Source organism: Spinacia oleracea, chromosome 5 (assembly GCF_020520425.1).
Source record: "Spinacia oleracea cultivar Varoflay chromosome 5, BTI_SOV_V1, whole genome shotgun sequence".
Taxonomy (NCBI): domain Eukaryota; kingdom Viridiplantae; phylum Streptophyta; class Magnoliopsida; order Caryophyllales; family Amaranthaceae; genus Spinacia; species Spinacia oleracea.
Window position 1 is genome coordinate 87,772,856 of NC_079491.1, and position 18,747 is coordinate 87,791,602.

The 18,747-nt window shown below is 35.9% G+C and overlaps 1 protein-coding gene and 1 long non-coding RNA gene across 2 annotated transcripts; one reads left to right on the forward strand and one right to left on the reverse strand.

The window, feature by feature from the left end:
* Window positions 1-8,280: 8,280 nt before the first annotated feature.
* On the reverse strand, window positions 8,281-11,809 carry LOC130460719 (uncharacterized). Its single transcript, XR_008920797.1, has 3 exons — window positions 11,647-11,809; window positions 11,358-11,543; window positions 8,281-8,413 (listed from the first exon to the last, which is right to left on the reverse strand). It is a non-coding gene; the product is annotated as an uncharacterized lncRNA (long non-coding RNA).
* A 2,845-nt stretch (window positions 11,810-14,654) lies between these two features.
* Window positions 14,655-15,533, forward strand: LOC110800028 (uncharacterized). The gene has a single exon (XM_022005317.2). The coding sequence runs from the start codon at window positions 14,655-14,657 to the stop codon at window positions 15,531-15,533; it is 879 nt and encodes a 292-aa protein (XP_021861009.2).
* The last annotated feature ends 3,214 nt before the right edge of the window (window positions 15,534-18,747 follow it).

Sequence of the window (18,747 nt, forward strand, 5' to 3'; positions counted from 1 at the left end):
TCTCTAAGCATCGATCTATTTGAATGTCTAGGGACTAGACTCATTCGAGAATTAAATGGACAAAGATATTAGGTTGTTAACCATTGGTAAAGCTGAGCGTTTAAACTCAATGCTTTATGATCTCAAAACTACATTGTATATTTTGAATTCACAAGCACCAATTGGTTTGCCATTCGACTGTGATACTCGAAAACAACCATAAAAGTCGCTAAAAGAAACGTATATTTTAAATTGCTCATTTTCTCTCATTTCCATGAATCGTTCTTGGATTCACTACCAATCGAGGAAATTTACTGTTACGTTTCTAAAAGGATTTACTGTAGTGCAAGATATTGAATTATAAACAATAATTAAAGCATACATTGAAGCAGCAAAGTCAAAACATTTATCATGAGTAATAACTTGAAAATTAAAGCAATCATGCAATTTAAACAAGTTATTGGCATTTTATTCGAATTTATTGTTCCAGCAGGTGTGAATAAAATGAATCCAAGATCCATAAATCATTGAAGAATTAAGCACATTATGTATTTAGACTCAGTTCTAAAATATTTTAGGTAAGCAAATCCTTTGCTAATAGTCTAGAAACTACTCTTGGTTGATAGGTACGTCTAAGGACTTATTAGGTAAACCTATCTCATTTGCCACGACATAAAAGGACTCCTTACTTATATCGTTGAGTTTCACCAAAACTAACATGTACTCACAATTATTTGTGTACCTTACCCCATCTTGAATTTCACCATGGGAGGCGCCATTTTTTTCAAATAGGATAAGTTATAATTGAAACTAATTACAACTATTTGATGGTACGCAGACCATATTTAAAATTAAAAACTTTGGTGCATTAGACCAATTTTACATTCAAATTAATGGTACGCAGACCATATTTTCTATTCTATTTGGGCCATACTAGTCACTTTCCATAACCTGCAAAACAGTACATTTACAATATACCATTCACCCATTCATTGATAAATGAATGGCCCACATAGCTGGTTAGTAGAACATATTATGCATCACATAAATATTTGAATTAATTCATCAAGGCTTCCAATAATCTACAAATTATTCAATCCTTATTAAATCTAATCGAGTTGTTTTAACCTTAAAGGAATGTAGACCTAATCAAGAGTTTATGACAAAAACACTCCCACTAAAACCAAGAATTTTACATGCTTTACGAATTTAAACATAAAATTGTATTTCCTAGTCTAACCGGAAACTTACAAATTTAATTAAAATTTAAAGCTCATATAAAATATTATTTAAATCCTTTAATTTATTTCCAATTGATTAAATTAATTAAATTAAATTTAATCAAGGTTTTAAATAATTAGTATAAATAAATTTATAATAATTAAATTATTCAAAATTAAATTCAGAGAAAAAAATTAAATTACGAATTTTAAATTTAATTAAAATCGTTTTTCAACCGAAAAATCAAAATTTAAACGAACCAATCGGGCCAAGACAAGGCCATGGGCTCGCACCCATGCCTCGTCAAGGCCTCGTAGCATGCCTTGCCACTCGACTGATCGTATCGCAAGCCACGAGCAAGCCACGCGCAAACGCAGCAAGCCAAGCAAGCCATGCTTGCGCGCAGCCCACTCGCCCACTGTGTCGAGGCAACGCTGCTGGGAAACGCTGCTGGCCGAGCCAGCCATCGCTGCCCGCGCGCGCGGTTTGTTGTGCTCGCTGCCTTGCTCTCCTCGCCCTTCCCGCCCACTGCTCGCAGCACATGGCGCATGGCAGGGCTGCTGCCTTGCGCGCATGTGCCACGCCTCTTGCTCGCTGCATCGTACCGCATGGGCGACGAGCTCCCTTGCTCGTTGTCGCATGCCCGCACTATACAACACCCCTTAAGGATAACACTTAGCGTCCATTGCTTCGTGCGTTCGAGATTCGTGAACGGATTTCATAAAAATTTTAAATTTTAATATTTAAATTTATCGACGAATTAATAAATCATATTAATTTCATAAATTTTGGGCGAAAAAAAAAATTATTATTCAAATTAATTTCCGATTATATTTATTTTCATGGATTCAAATCTAAGTCATAAAATTTTAAAACTTTTCAATTTTAACAAATTTCATGGTGGATTTTAATTATAGGTTCCTAATTAAATTGCTAATTAATTATGAATATCAAATCAAATTCTAAATTATTCGAATTTCAACAAATTAATTACAATTACAAATTAGGTTGTATAATTAACAAGCTTAGGCATTAAAATTGTTAAACATATACAGTAGGTCAATCATAGATTCAAGATTTACATACAAGAATCGCAAATATTAAATTTAACATCCAAAAAATTATAAATTTTGCGTTCCAAAAACTAAAACCTCCGAAAAGTCATAGTTAAGCTTCGAATTTGGGAATTATGGGTTCGGCATCAAATATCTGATTTTAGTCAAAATTTTAAAACGTCGTTTACATGTGAAATTCACTATAAAATTATATGATTCCGACCATTATTGACTAAACTGCCAAAATCCTGCGAACATATAATTAAATAATCGCACGAATTTGCAATTAATTACAATCAACGAAATTAATCACCCCTTTAATTCATTGCAAATTTATAAAATTTAACCATGTTAACTATAAGGACAAATTATTTTTTACCACCTAAAAAAATCGAAAAATTGATTTTTACCACCTAAAAAAACAAAACTTGTATTTTACCACCTAAAAATAAAATAAAAGTCGTTTTTTTACCACCTAAAATTGAAAGAATGGAAGAAACTGTTACGTGGGTCAATTACTCATGCGAGTTGCTTCGACTTGACATCTACTATGGCTACTGCTTTGCATTGGCTATGGCGCTATGCTTAATCTCTATCTGCTTTGCTTCTCCCAAAGGTTCACACCATCTTTGCACTTGTTGTCGAAATGCCATGCCCATGTCATGTCAAAATCATCTATAACCCCTGTAACCAAACCGGTTGCCTTCAATTTTTCCAGAAGGATGTCGTTAAACACCTCCATTTTACTAGGATTGAATGAAAGAACTCGAGCATATCCTCCTCTAGTGATTGTTGACCTAAAGATAAAATTTGATACTGCCAAACCCCTCTTCTTCACCCCTTCCACAATCTCTTTCCAGAATGAAGCTGTATCTTTTGCTCCGCGAATAAAACCGCTACCGTTATGCCAATGAATCTCATTGTGTAAACTGAATTAAAATGACAGTGTCAGGTACAATAGACCCACTGAAGAAGCTTTTCACCAAATCCCGGTATCCTTCATCTAATACTGAATCCGGGCCTTGATAGTTCGTGGTCATATTCCAATGCCCATTGGAGATGTTTGTGATTCTAATAGACTGTGACTCGTTTTTTGGGTGGGTAAAAATCTTGTCAAAACAGAAGATAGCAAAGCAGAAGAAAAGAAGATATCAAACCAGAAGAAAAGTTTAGTTTAGGTGACGAAAAACAACTTTTACAAATTTTTAGGTGGTAAAATACAAGTTTTGTTTTTTTAGGTGGTAAAAAACAAATTTTCAATTTTTTTAGGTGGTAAAAAACAATTTGTCCTAACTATAATTCATTATGGAATTAATTAGAGGCTCGTGATACCACTGTTAGGTTATGACAAATATAAAACATATATTTTATGCGGAGAAACCATAAAGCCAGGAATCCAAATTAATTGCCACATAGTCAATTAGCATAATCTAGGATACATACATGTGACGCGTACCTTCAATTCCCTAGCTGCTCCCGAACCGAACAAGAACAAGTTTAGGACTCCAAGTGTCGTCCCTCTGTAGATAGTCCACAGCACGTTCGTATCCGCCTTCGATTCAATTAACTAGAATTAATCTAAGGTTTTATGTTATTCGTACTTAATTATTTGGAAAATTATTAAGCATAGTTTAATCTTTAAAACTATATGAATACTTGAGAATATGATGTATAAATTGTGATTATTCATCACCTATTTATAGGGTGGCATTATCGGAACTAGAAACCTACTAGGATTCAATTTATCTAAATCAATTAGAATTAGACTTAAATTAAACCTTTGTTTTTAGTGTTTAGTTAAACAACTAACTCTAGTAGTTTTAGGAAAATAATCAAATCAGACAAATCCTAAACGCCTAAGGATTCGAAGCGTGCACGAACACAACGACAAGCACGAACATCCCATAAGGGGTGCTGTCCGCGTGCGTGAGTTTGCTCCGCCCAGCAGCGCTGGTACGCGGCCCACGATGGGGGCGCCAGCCTGATACCTCGCCTTGGCTGGGCCTGGCCTTGCCTTGTGCTCGGCTGGGCCTTGCCTTGGTGGGGCAGGCTGTTGCTGTTGCTTGCTTGCCTTGTGCGGGCTTCGCTAGGCGCGGGCCTAGCTTCGTGCTGGGCCTTGCGTCTAGCAAGCTCGGCTGATGTTTATTTCGTACGTCGCGCTTCCGATTTATTTTCCGATTCCGGAATTCATTTCCGATTCGAACAATATTTAATATTTCCGGTTCCGGAATTAATTTCCGTTTTGAAAAAATATTTAATATTTCCGATTCCGGAATTTATTTTCGATTCCGACAATATTTCCGTTTCCGGCAATATTTTCGATTTCGGCAATATTTCCATTTCCGATAATATTTTCCGATACGTACCATGTTTCCGTTTCCGGCAACATCTACGACTTGGATAATATTTATATTTCCGATACGATCCATATTTCTGTTTCCGGCAATATCATCGTTTCCGGAGTATTCATAATTAGCCTTTTTACGATTTCAGCTCCCACTGGAACCGAGATCCGTCGATTCCGAATATCTATAAATGGAGTATTTAATTCACTTAAATACTTGATCCGTTCACGTACTATTTGTGTAACCCTACGGGTTCAGTCAAGAGTAAGATGTGGATTAATATTATTAATTCCACTTGAACTGAAGCGGCCTCTAGGTAGGCATACAGTTCACTTGATCTCACTGAATTATTAACTTGCATAATTAATTAATACTGAAACGCATTTATTAGACTTAGCATTGAATGCATACTTGGACCAAGGGCATTATTTCCTTTAGATGATGATGAAGAAACCGGACAGGAGAGTCCTGTCAGAGAGCAACTCAACACACCTCTCGCGCAAACGTTGACAGATCAGTTATCACCCCTGTCGGCAATATTCACAGGCCAACAGTTAAAAACGCTATCAACTGTCGGTGACGTTATCTGAGCTACCACTTGCTCAAAACTTAAGAAGAAGGGGTAACATCCATGAGACAGGACTCGTAACACCTCACGTGCCAGTCAAATCTTCTATCATCCCTTAACCAGGAAAACATAACATAAAAAAGAAAACACCCCAACCTAAATGAAACGGAAGAACTTGAAGCCGAACAACAGTTGTCCCTAGTAATCGAGCGCAGAGCCCCAGTACTCCAGATATCAAGATATCCAGACGGCCAACAATCCAACAAAAGAATCTCCTTTGTGCAGGGAAATTTTAGAGGAAAGGATGGAAAAAATCAAAAAGCCTACAGACAAATATGATAGTACAACAGATCTGAAGGATCATTGCACCACCTTCGAGCAACATATGATGTTGTACACAGATTCTGACGCCATGTGGTGTAAGGTGTTCCCATCCACACTTCTCGGTGTGGCGGCCAGTTGGTACAAGGGGATAGAGGCCAACTCCATATACAGTTTTAGGCAGCTGCAAGCTGAATTCTTAGCGTGCTTCGTGAGCAAGCAGAAAAGGAAGAAGATGTCAGGAGAATTGATGTCGTTTCTCTAGAGAGAGAGAATCTCTAAGGGATTACCTCACTCGCTTTAACAATGGATCGATCACCACCCCGAACTTGTAGCAAGAAGAGGCAGTCTTGGCATTGATGAGAGGAATGCATGACTGTGAGTCCAAAAAATATCTCAGCTGAAAGTCATACACAAACCTGGGAGATGTTCTACATAAAGAAAACGAATATATAAGGGGAGATGAAATAATGAGAATCTCAAACGTCACCACAACAGTCGGCAATAACTCAGGTTATAGTTCGGGATATAACAATCAGCAAGCACCAAATGGGAAGCAGTCAAAATAACAACCAAGGAGGTATCAGTAGTTACAATCAGAGTAACAATCAGGGAGGAGGAAATTTCAAAAAAAGATAACACAGGCAACAATAACCCCAGGGTGGGAAACCCCGGCCAGAAAGAAGAAAAATCCGTGGTTTTCGATAATTACACTCCGTTGAATACACCAAGAACAACAATCTACAAAATCAATAACAAAATAGATGGTTTGAAAAAGCCGCCACCATAGATGAGTAGGGAAAGAAATGTAAAAAAGTTATGTGACTTCCATAATGAACATGGGCATCATACATAGGAATGTTGGGACCTCAAAGATAATATTGAAGACATGGTGAGAAAAAGGGTACTTCTCACAGTACAGAGCAAGACAAGGAAACAATAATTATAATCAGACTGGAAATAGTGGTGGAAGTTCTTACCGGCCACCACAACAGCAATATCAACAACAATATCCTAAGATTGAGCAACCATATCAGGCACTCAAAATAGAGCAAAGACCACCTGAAACCAGAGCTAGAGCAGAGCAAAGGATAATGGCCAAAAACCATTTGTATTAGTCATCTCTGGGGGTCCGATCCATGGAGCGACATTGAGCGGTGGCAATAGAAGTTTAGAACACCATCATATGGTAAATTACCACAGCACAAGAGTATGGCCAAAGCCACCAAACATGTCAGTAATAACCTTCTCAGAGGCAGATTGCAGGGCTCATCTTCCCGCACGATGACCCGTTGGTCTTGACACTGGACATTGCAAACTCCGACTTGAATCTAGTTCTGATAGATGGATGTAGCTCGACGAATGTTATATTCTGGGAAGCATTCAAATAGTTCCACATACCAGAAGAAGAGCAGATAAGAGTGAATTACCCAGTGATCGGATTTTCGGGATTCACAGTATATCCAAAGGGTAGCATTAGGTTGCCGGTAAGAATTGGAGATAAGTATGAGGCACGTCACCTCATGGTGGATTTCCTAATCATCAAAGTGCCGACATCATACAATGTGATCATTAGTCGTCCTTTCATACACGATGCACAAGCAATAGTATCAACATACAACCTAAGAACGATATACATGTAGAATCTGGAAAGGCCGACAAAGATAAGGGGAAGTCAAGAGGGGGGGAGATATTGCTATTTAATGGAACTAAAAACACCAGACAAGATAGCACCTGAGGTAAACCTGGCAAGAGAGGCCAACGCAAAAAGAGGGTGAGCTGACCTTAACATGGAACATTTTGATGAAAGACCTTCAACAACACCTAAACCGTCAGCAGATGGTCTAACCGAGGAAATAGAGTTAGAAGTGGGCCAACAAGGAAGAACAATCTAATAGGCACAGAAATGGAGGTTGACACGAGGGTCAACCTTATAGGTTTATTAAGGGAGCATGCTAATGTCTTTACCTTCTAGGCGGATGAGATGTCGGTATCGATCCTAATGTCATAGTTCATCGCCTGAAAGCAGACATAAAAGTAAGGCTGGTAAGGCAAAAGAAGCAAAATTTCTCCACAGAAAAAATGGCAGCAATACAAGAAGAGGTGGACAAAGTTCTGGCGGCAGATTTAATAGAGCCATGCGATTACCCGGAACGGCTAGCAAACGTAGTCATGGTGAAAAACCAAGCGACTCATCACTAGAGGAAAAAACTTCAAGTGCGGGCTCATTTTAAGGGGTTTAGTGCGGGCTTTTACATGTGCAGCACATGGCCTGCCCGCACTTGATGTTTCTCAAGTGCTGCCAAAATATTGGCAGCACTTAATGTTTCAAGTGCTGCCAATTTGGAAAATTTGCCCGCACTTGACATATTTTGTGCTGCCAATTTTAGAATATGAGCCCGCACTTGATATATTTGGTGCTGCCAATTTTGAAAATGAGCCCGCACTTGACATAATTGGTGCTGCCAATATTGAAAATGAACCCGCACTTGACATATTTGGTTCTGCCAAATTAGAAAATGAGCCCGCACTTGACATAGAAATGGGCAGCAAGCATAAAAATGAGCCGCACTTGATATATAAATGAGCCGCACTTGGCCTATAAATGAGCCGCACTTGATCTAGATTTGTTGTATAACCGATTTCCCTGCTACATATTACAATTGGACCACGCCTCTAATTAACCTCCATACGTCATATAAAAAGTATCCAATTATATAGATAATTAAATTAAATAGTATACAATTGTACATATAAAAGTCGATTACATTACAATCATATGAAAAACTAGCTAGCATCCATAATTTAAGATTCAGTACAAGAAAATATCAAAGACAATAACTGGTAATGAAGTTTGCTAACATTTCTCGAACTTCATCTATCTCCTAAAAGGTGAAAGGCCGCTCCCTTTGATTATTGAATACCTTAAAAAGATCGACCAATCAAAACATATAAATACACTTAACTTATATTATAAATATTGAATCGTACAATAAATTAAGACTTAATTTGTTCATAACAAAGAAATAATGAACCGTATAATAATAAAATTGGTTAATTTCGGTCCCAACTTTCACCTAATGAACTTAAATAAATATTTTAAAGTCCTTCCATGTTTAATAAACTTAGTTTTATGTTTCAAAGACTCATTCTCACCCATTTTGGTGAAGTTATGCACATTTAAACTTCGTTAGTTCATTATCGGACTCATTTTAACTAAAATGGCTAATTTCGGTCCCAACTTTCAACTAATTAACTTAAATGAGTATTTTAAAGTCTTCCCATATTTAATACACTTAGTTTTATGTTTCAAAGACTCATTCTCACCCATTTTGGTGAAGTTATGCACATTTAAGCCTCGTTAGTTCATTATCGGTCACATTTTGACTAAAATGGCTAATTTCGGGCCCAACTTTCAACTAATGAACTTAAACGAGTATTTTAAAGTCTTTCCATGTTTAATACACTTAGGTTTATGTTTCAAAGACTCATTATCACCCATTTAGGTCAAGTTATGCACATATAAGGATTCTTTGATCATTATAGGTCACATTTCGACAAAAATGGCGTATTTCGCTCCCAACTTTCAACTAATTAACCTAAATGAGTATTTTAAACCATTTACATGTTTATTACACTTAGTTTTATGTTTCAAAGACCCATTCTCATCCATTTTGCTAAAGTTGTGCAAATTTAAGGCTCGTTAGTTCGTTATAGTTAATATTTTGACTAAATTGGCTTATTTAGCTCCTAACACTCAACTAATGAACTTAAATAAATATTTTAAACCATTTACATATTTACTAGCAATGTTTCTAAGAGTTGCTGTCAACTTGTGCACATTTAAGACTCATTTGATCATTATTGGTCACATTTTCACTATCATTGCTTATTTCGATCTCAACTTTCAACTAATGAACCTAAATGAGTGTTTTGAACCCTTTACATGTTTAATATACTTATTTTAATGTTCCAAAGACTCATTCTCACTACATAGGTCAAGTTATGTACATATAAGACTCGTTTAATCATTATCGGTCACATTTTCACTAAAATGGCTTATTTCGGCCCCAACATTCGACTAATGAACTTAAATAAGTATTTTAAAGTCTTTCCATGTTTAATACACTTAGTTTTATGTTTCAAAGACTCGTTATCACCCATTTAGGTCAAGTTATGCACATATAAGGGTTGTTTAATCATTATAGGTCACATTTCGACAAAAATGGCTTATTTCGCTCCCAACTTTCAACTAATTAACCTAAATGAGTATTTTAAACCATTTACATATTTATTACACTTAGTTTTATGTTCCAAAAACTCACGTTCATCTATTTTGGTGAAGTTATACACATTTAAGGCTCGCTAGTTCATTATAGTTCATATTTTGACTAAATTGGCTTATTTTGCCCCTAACTCTCAACTAATGAACTTAAATAAATATTTTAAACCATTTACATATTTAATACACTTAGAAATGTTTCTAAGACTCGTTATCACTAATTTTTGTCAACTTATGCACATTTAAGGCTCATTTGATCATTATTAGTCACATTTTCACTAAAATGGCATATTTCGATCCCAACTTTCAACTAATGAACCTAAATGAGTGTTTTAAACCCTTTACATGTTTAATATACTTATTTGAATGTTTCAAAGACTAATTCTTACTACTTAGGTCAAGTTATGTACATATAAGACTCGTTTGATCATTACCGGTCATATTTTGACTAAAATGACATATTTCAATCCCAACTTTCGAATAATGAACTTAATTAAGTATTTTAAAGTCTTTCCACGTTTAATACACTTAGTTTTATGTTTCGAAGACTAATTATCCCCCATTTAGGTCAAATTATTCACATATAAGGATTGTTTGTTCATTATAGGTCACATTTCGACAAAAATGGCTTATTTCGCTCCCAACTTTCAACTAATTAACCTAAATGAGTATTTTAAACTATTTACATGTTTATTACACTTATTATTATGTTTCAAAGACTCATTCTCATCCATTTTGGTGAAGTTATGCACATTTAAGGCTCGTTAGTTCATTATAGTTCATATTTTGACTTAATTGGCTTATTTAGCTCCTAACTCTCAACTAATGAACTTAAACAAATATTTTAAACCAATTAAATATTTAATACACTTCGAAATGTTTCTAAGACTCGTTATCACTCATTTTGGTCAACTTATGCACATTTAAGATTTATTTGATCATTATTGGTCACATTTTCACTAAAATAGCTTATTTCGATACCAACTTTGAACTAATGAACCTAAATGAGTGTTTTAAACCATATACATGTTTAATATACTTATTTTAATGTTTCGAATACTCATTCTCACTACTTAGGTCAAGTTATGTACATATAAGACTCGTTTAATCATTACCGATCACATTCTGACTAAAATGGCATATTTCGGTCCCAACTTTCGACAAATGAACTTAAATAAGTATTTTAAAGTCTTCCCATATTTAATACACTTAGTTTTATGTTTCAAAGACTCATTCTCACCCATTTTGGTGAAGTTATGCACATTTAAGCTTCGTTAGTTCATTATCGGTCACATTTTGACAAAAATGGCTTATTTCGCTCCCAACTTTCAACTAATTAACCTAAATGAGTATTTTAAACCATTTACATATTTATTAAACTTAGTTTTATGTTTCAAAGGCCTATTTTCATCCATTTTGGTAAAGTTATGCACATTTAAGGCTTGTTAGTTCATTATAGTTCATATTTTGACTAAATTGGCTTATTTAGCTCCTAACTCTCTACTAATGAACTTAAGAAAACCAGTTGAAAAGGCAATATGATCATCATATGTGTAGTAGATTAAAAAAATATATTCAAGAAGTACCTGCACGCTGGAAGCGTTCATAAGCTTTCTTGACTGTGAAAAATCTTTTCCACCTTCAGGATTTTTGTGAGAATCATATTTGATTGCCTATTGCCAGTTTCTTGTATTGTCAATAGAAAGAGGAAATATATCCTTTAGCAATTCAACAACAGCCTCTACAATACTTCGTACTCCCGAAAGCATAGCCTGGTTAATCAAAATAATGAAAGTAGTTAGCTATGCAAAATCTTCATGGTTGAACTCCTAATTATGAAAATATGAGGATCAAATTTGGGATGAGAACAAACACCTTAATACTTAACCACCTTAATGATGAAGCACCCGTGTAGATCAGCATGCAGAGAAGTATGCAGCAGCCGTGCAGATCAGTAAAACATCGATGAATATCAGTAAGCATCAGTACAGATCAGAAAAGAGGAATAAGAGCAGATCAGAATGCAGCGCAGCAGTATAGAAACACATAACATGTGAAGCGTAGCAGTACATGATCAAAATTGGTTTTAGGCTTTAAGAGAACGCACTACAACCACATGATTCCATGAATATCTTTTAGTATATAACCTGAAAATAGTGAACCACTCAATTTCAGTTTGCAAACATGAATGCTAAGTATCACAAAAATTCACATAATTCTACACCATTATGTTACACTACAACATTTAATAATTAAGGCCAGATCCTTTATTTTGTCTTCAATTTCTACTAAGCAGAGTCCCTATGTCCTGAGCATGAGAGATACAAAGCTTTCGTTGATGTGGAGTACGAAGCTTTTGCATCTATTCATGTTCCTTGACAAACTAGTCCAGAATTTAACATTTGTGATCCTGTACAATTGATGTAAAGGGGAGAACCGGATGCTAACAGACCTTCTCAGGTCGAGTCTCGACCTAGAAACATAGTGAACCCAAGCAAAGAATAAGAACTAAAGCAATTGAGGAGCACGGAACAGGAGTAGGATTCCTTGCAACCCACGGTCCATACTTTCTGCAGGCTGCAGTAGTTTCATTATGAAACTTATTGAATCAATGTAAAATGTAAACCAACTGTTTGAGGTGAAAAAAAATAACTAATTATGAAGGAACTGAAAAGAATATAAAGAGCACTTTTCATTGCTCACTTAAAAACATCAACCATAAATCTTTTAACAATAGACTCGAAATGTGGAGTTGTCTCAGTGTCCTAATCAAAAGAACTGAACTAATCCTCCCAACACGATGCGAGTAAAGAAGGATCAAGTAATCAGAGCTTTAGCTCACTACTACAAAAACACCTTTATAAGTCGCCCTTTTAGTGTCGCCTCAAATTAATGTGCGACACCAAAACATTTAGAGTCCCATTTTATAAAACAGGCGACACAGAATGTTGCTAGCAGATATTTCAAAGAGGCTAGTGTGTCGCCTGCGTTTTAAAATGGGACTCTAAAAGTTTTGGTGTCGCACATTAATTTGAGGCGACACCTATTTCTTCTTAATATTCATTTTATTTTTTTTTATTTTATTTAAATACTTTTAGTGTCCGCTGCGTTTTAAAACGACACTCTAAAAGTTTTGGAGTCGACAATTAATAACAGGCGACACCTATTCTGTTTTTTTAAAAACCAAACGAAAACGTTTAGTGTCGCCGTAGATATAAAATGCGACTCTAAAAGTTTTGGTGTCGCACATATAACAGGCGACACCTTTCCCTCCTTAATTTTATTTAATTTCAATTTTTTTCAATTCTTAAAAGTTGAAGAGCTACAAATTTTTAATATATGCCGTCTGTTATTAAAACGAAATAATGAAACAAGCAACACTATATTAGAATTTAAGCGTACCTTACAATTAGAAAAATCAATTAAATAAATAAAATCTCGAGATTAAACCCGAAAACCTAATCTAAAAAATAAAATATACATATTATATCTCTCCTTATTATAAAAGAAAAATTAAATAATGTAGAAATTATGATCCAACTTTCAACAATCACATGAAAAAAAATAAAAATACCCTTTCCAAATCTTTTGGAGGAATAATTTCCTAAAATTTCCAAAAAATAAAAACTAAAAGGTTCCAAAAAAACGGGAAACACTTTTCATCGAAAAAAAAAATATATTAGGAAAGAGGTGAGCGGAGCAGTGGAGCACGACCTGCACTACTCCTCTGTATTCCGTGAAAAAATAACCAACTCTCACAATCTTCTCACAATTCAGTTCTAAAGCAATCCCTATTCGCCCAATCCAATTCGCCCAATTCAATTCGCCTAATCTTTCTCACCGTGCGTCTCTCAAGATCAGGTACTGAAGCAAGGGAAATTCATCATCACCCAATCCATCATCGCCCAATTCGCGCGCAGTCATCCTTTGGTTCATCATTGCCCAAACACAGCATAGAAAGGTAAGATATTGCGTTTTTTTTTTGGATTATTGAATTCATATGTTGTGAAAGTTATTGAATTCATATGATTAATTGGGCATTTTTTTTATTTGAAGTATTAATCTTAGAAATCTCAGTTATTTGTGTTTATGTTATTACTTTTGGTCGTTTATCAGAATGGTAATTTTTTTGTGGATTGTTGAATTCATATGTTTTAAAAGTTATTGAATTCATTTGATTAAATTGGGGGTTTTTTTTTTATTAATTAGGGCATGGATTAAAATAGAACAGGAAGCAGGTTCATACACTGCCATTAGGGGGGTTTAAATTGGACGTTTATTTAATCAAAAAATATTCAATTCATATGTGGGGGGAGGGGGAAGGAACGTTTATGGGAGTGAAGTTCTGTTGGTGACTTTTAGTTGGAGTGGGATATGATTTTGGTTTGGAGTTGAAATAATTTGGTTATAATATTGTATCACAGGAGCTAGTATGAAAAAGAATTGTGAATTAAGTTTCAACTTTCAAGCATGTGCATATAGAATTATTAATTGATAGATTATGTGAATAATTAAATATTACTAAGTTGTTTTTTTATTAAGATCAATGTTTAATTTGGAATCAAGGGAGGTATACATTGGATTTATTAATTTGTTGAAAGGTGAATTGATGAGATTATATGAATACTTAGTAAAGGATTGTCCTAGTTGTAGGCTAATATTGTCAACACCGATTTCTAATTGATACCGGAGAGATAGTCTAATATTTGACATAAGGGCGATATTTTAGGCCTTGTGGACAATTTGGAGAGTGGCGTTTTATATGTTGTGATATTACAAGTGTTATTTCCAATTAAAAAGATTACAATGCATGACTTTATTTGAGTTAGTACACGTGTATACATAGTTGAAATTAATATATATGACATATTCATTGGTTAGATATGGACAAAAGTTGGATTTCACATAAGCGTACTACCCCTGAGTTTCGTCAAGGGGTTGAGGAGTTCATTCGTATTGTACTTACACATAAAAAGGAAGGAGAAAAAATATGTTGTCCTTGTAAGAGTTGTGGTAACATGCGTAAGGTGTCTACAGAATATGAATTACGAGCTCATATTTTTTGGAATGGTGTTTCCAAAAATTATACTGATTGGATATGGCATGGTGAAGGGGAAACAGGTACTGAGAATCATAGCTACGAAGACCATGCAGAGGACTTAAATACTCACCATGGTAATGAAAATGAGGTGCTTGATGAGGTGTTTGATGAGATGTTGCACGGTACGGAGGATAATCTCACAGAGGGGCCACCTGATTATGAAATTTTGTTGACTGATGCCGAGACTCCTTTGTATCCAGGGTGCAGTAAGTATACTCGATTAATAGGTGTACTAGAATTATTTGAACTGAAAGCGGAAGCCGGGTGGACTGATTATCATTACTCAAAATTGCTGGTAAAATTGAAAGATATTTTTCCCGAAGGTAACACGCTTCCGAGTTCTACTTATGAGACTAAGAAGATGTTGTGTCCGATGGGTTTGGATGCTGAGAAAATACATGCTTGCCCTAATGATTGCGTATTGTATCGAAAGGATTATAATGATTTGCATGAATGTCCAACTTGTGGGACATTGCGATATAAGGTGAAGAGCAACGGTGAAAACACCAATGAACCTGCTAAGGTAATGTGGTACCTACCTGTAGTGCCTAGGCTCAAACGCTTGTTCGCTAATGCTAAAGATGCAGAAAATTTGACATGGCATGCAGACGGGCGAAATAAAGATGGAATGCTTCGGCATGCTGCTGATTCCCCTCAATGAAAACATATTGATACTACTTTTCCGAATTTTAGTCGTGAAACAAGGAATTTAAGGCTAGGCTTATGTACAGATGGAATCAACCCATTTGGTAACATGAGTAGTCAGCATAGTACTTGGCCAGTTCTGTTGGTGAATTACAATTTACCACCTTGGTTGTGCATGAAGCGCAAATACATTATGTTGTCAATTTTGATATCTGGGCCTAAACAACCTGGAGATGACATAGATGTGTACTTGGCACCACTGATTGAGGATTTGAAGAAGTTGTGGGATGAAGGTGAGCGTGTGTATGATGAATATCGTAAGGAAACATTTACTTTGCGTGCTATGATCTTTTACACAATTAATGACTTTCTTGCGTATGGGAATTTATCTGGCCATGTTGTCAAGGGATACAAAGCTTGTCCTATTTGTGAAGATGATACCAAAGTTGTTCAATTGAAGAGTAGCAAGAAGGTTGTATACCCATTTCAACGAGTATTTCTACCTCGCAATCACCCTTATCGTCGGCTTCGCAAGGCTTTTGATGGAGAACCAGAACATAGATCTCCTCCTAAGCCTCTTACTGGGAAACAAGTTTATGTACGTGTAAAGGACATCAATTATGTTTTCGGCAAACCCTACAAGTCTCTTGGTGACAAGTCATGTTATAAAAAGAGGTCTGCGTTTTGGATCTTGCCATATTGGGAACATCTTAGTGTAAGGCATTGTATTGATGTGATGCATGTTGAGAAAAATGTATTTGATAGTTTGATCGGAACGCTTCTAAACATGCCAGGGAAGACTAAAGATGGAGAGAAGGCTAGAAATGACATGGTCAAGATGGGAATATGCCTTGAATTGAAACCTACAAAAAAGGGAAAGCGATATTACCTACCTCCAGCTTGTTATACTTTATCTAAGAAGGAGAAAAAAGTATTATGCGAGTCCTTACATAATGTGAAAGTTCCATCTGGATATTCGTCGAACATTCGAAACCTCGTGTCATTGAAAGATTTGAAATTAGTTGGATTGAAGTCTCATGATTGTCATACTTTAATGCAAGAGATATTGCCGATTGCAATTAGGTCGATTTTACCCAAACAAGTACGACAAGCTATAATCAGACTTTGTTTGTTTTTCAAAGCTATATGTTCGCGGGTACTTGATCCTGGTAAATTAGACTCTTTGCAATCACAACTCATTGTCACATTGTGTCAACTTGAGATGTATTTTCCGCCCTCCTTTTTCGACATCATGGTGCATCTGGTTGTTCATTTGGTGAGAGAGGTCAAACTTTGTGGGCCGGTGTATTTAAGGTACATGTATCCGTTTGAGCGCAATATGGGTGATTTGAAAGGTTATGTGAGGAATCGATCTCGTCCAGAAGGCATCATAGTTGAGGGATATCTAACTGATGAGGTCCTTAGATATTGCATCGAGCATTTGGAATAGTTAGAAACACTAGGACTTCCAAAGCCTCGTCACAATAAGGAGAGAGTACAAGGTATTGGTACAGTTGGTCGTAAAGTGCTAAACTTAAGTCGTGAAATAGTTGATCAAGCTTACCTCTACATCTTACAACAAGTTGATGAGGTGCAACCATATTTGGCAGACTATATGAATCTGATTAGGCAAGAATATCATGGCAGAGGTGAAAATTTTTTGAGAGACGAACACAATCGATCTTTCATCAGGTGGTTCCAAGAGAAAGTGGATCGTGATTTAAAACAAACACCAAATGATGTTAGTGAAGACATTAGATGGTTAACGTTTGGTCCAGATGCAAATGTTGTATCCTATGAAGGTTATGATATAAATGGATATTGTTTTAACACTAAGAGGAGGGATGCTAGTAGTACTACGCAGAATAGTGGTGTTTCTTTAGTGGCATCAGCTTTACATTTTTCTAGTGCCATGGATAATAATCCACATCATGCCAAGATGAACTATTATGGCATGATTGAGGATATCATTGAACTTGACTTCGTTCAGTTTAGGGTGCCTGTGTTTAAGTGCAACTGGGTGGATATAGGCAAAGGTGTGAACATAGATGACATGGGATACACGGTCGTGAATTTCAATAAACCGGGTCATTGTGATGAGCCATTCATCATGGCCTCTCAAGCAAAGCAAGTATTTTATATGATAGATCCGGCTGACACTTCAAAGTCAGTAGTTATTCAAGGAAAAAAGCATGGTGTTGCAGTTGCTGATCTTGTACCAAATGAAGATGAGTATGACCAAGTTGATGAAATCCCTATTTTTTCTATGTTTCAAAACACACCCGTGCAAGTAGACGATTCAACAGATCATCATTTGCGAGGTGATCACAATGAAGGTGTATGGGTTGTCCCAGATTCGACTACAAATAACTGAAAAAACTGAAAGTCGGTGAAGGGGATAAGGCTAAGGCTGCTGTAATTTTGGTTTGGTTATTTTGGTGCCAATTTTTTTATATTAAGTAGTTGCTTGTTTTTCTGTTCTATGCTAGTTGTTTTTGCGATACTTATCAGTTACCAGCTAATATTTGTTTGATTGGTGTGATTGAATATTGAAGCTTAGTTTAAAATTTCTGTTTTAACTTAATTTGAATGTTACTTTTTTCATATCTGCATATGTGAAACAGCCTGTTTTTACCATTTTAATTCCCTGCTCTGAGTTACCAGAAATTTCCTGTTTTATTGTTTCGTAGGGGATTTGATAGGTTGTGAGGTTGCACTGTTGTTTCTGTTGATGTTCTGGTGCAGTGGTGTCTTCTGTTGTGTCTAGGGGATTTGATAGGTTGTAAGGTTGCACTGTTGTTTTTGTTTGGTGCAGTTGATGTTCTGGTTTGTTGTTTCAGATTCACGCAAGAACAGGAAATAAGAGAGAGGTAGTTGTAATATTTAGGAATAAAAACTTAAAGCTTGTTACAATTTAGAGACTTTCAAGAGGTCTCACTCTCCCACCAATTACTTCCAAGATGTTTTCCTTCTTCTCTCCCTTTCTCTTTTATAGACAAAATTCAAATATGAGACAAAAGCAATTAAAACTAATTGACAGAGACAAAATGCATTAGTGAGGCATAAGGCCGTTTTCACTAAGTGAGGCCGTTCCCTCCTGCCATGTTGTTGTTGTTGTCTCCTTGTCTTGCACTTCTAACTTTATTTGGTGCAGTTGATGTTCTGGTTTGTTGTTTCAGATTCACGCAAGAACAGGAAATAAGAGAGAAAGGTAGTTGTGATATTTAGGA

What these genes read in the sequence shown, in the direction of transcription:
- LOC110800028 (XM_022005317.2), top strand. Translation starts at nt 14,655, where the DNA reads ATGGACAAAAGTTGGATTTCACATAAGCGTACTACCCCTGAGTTTCGT.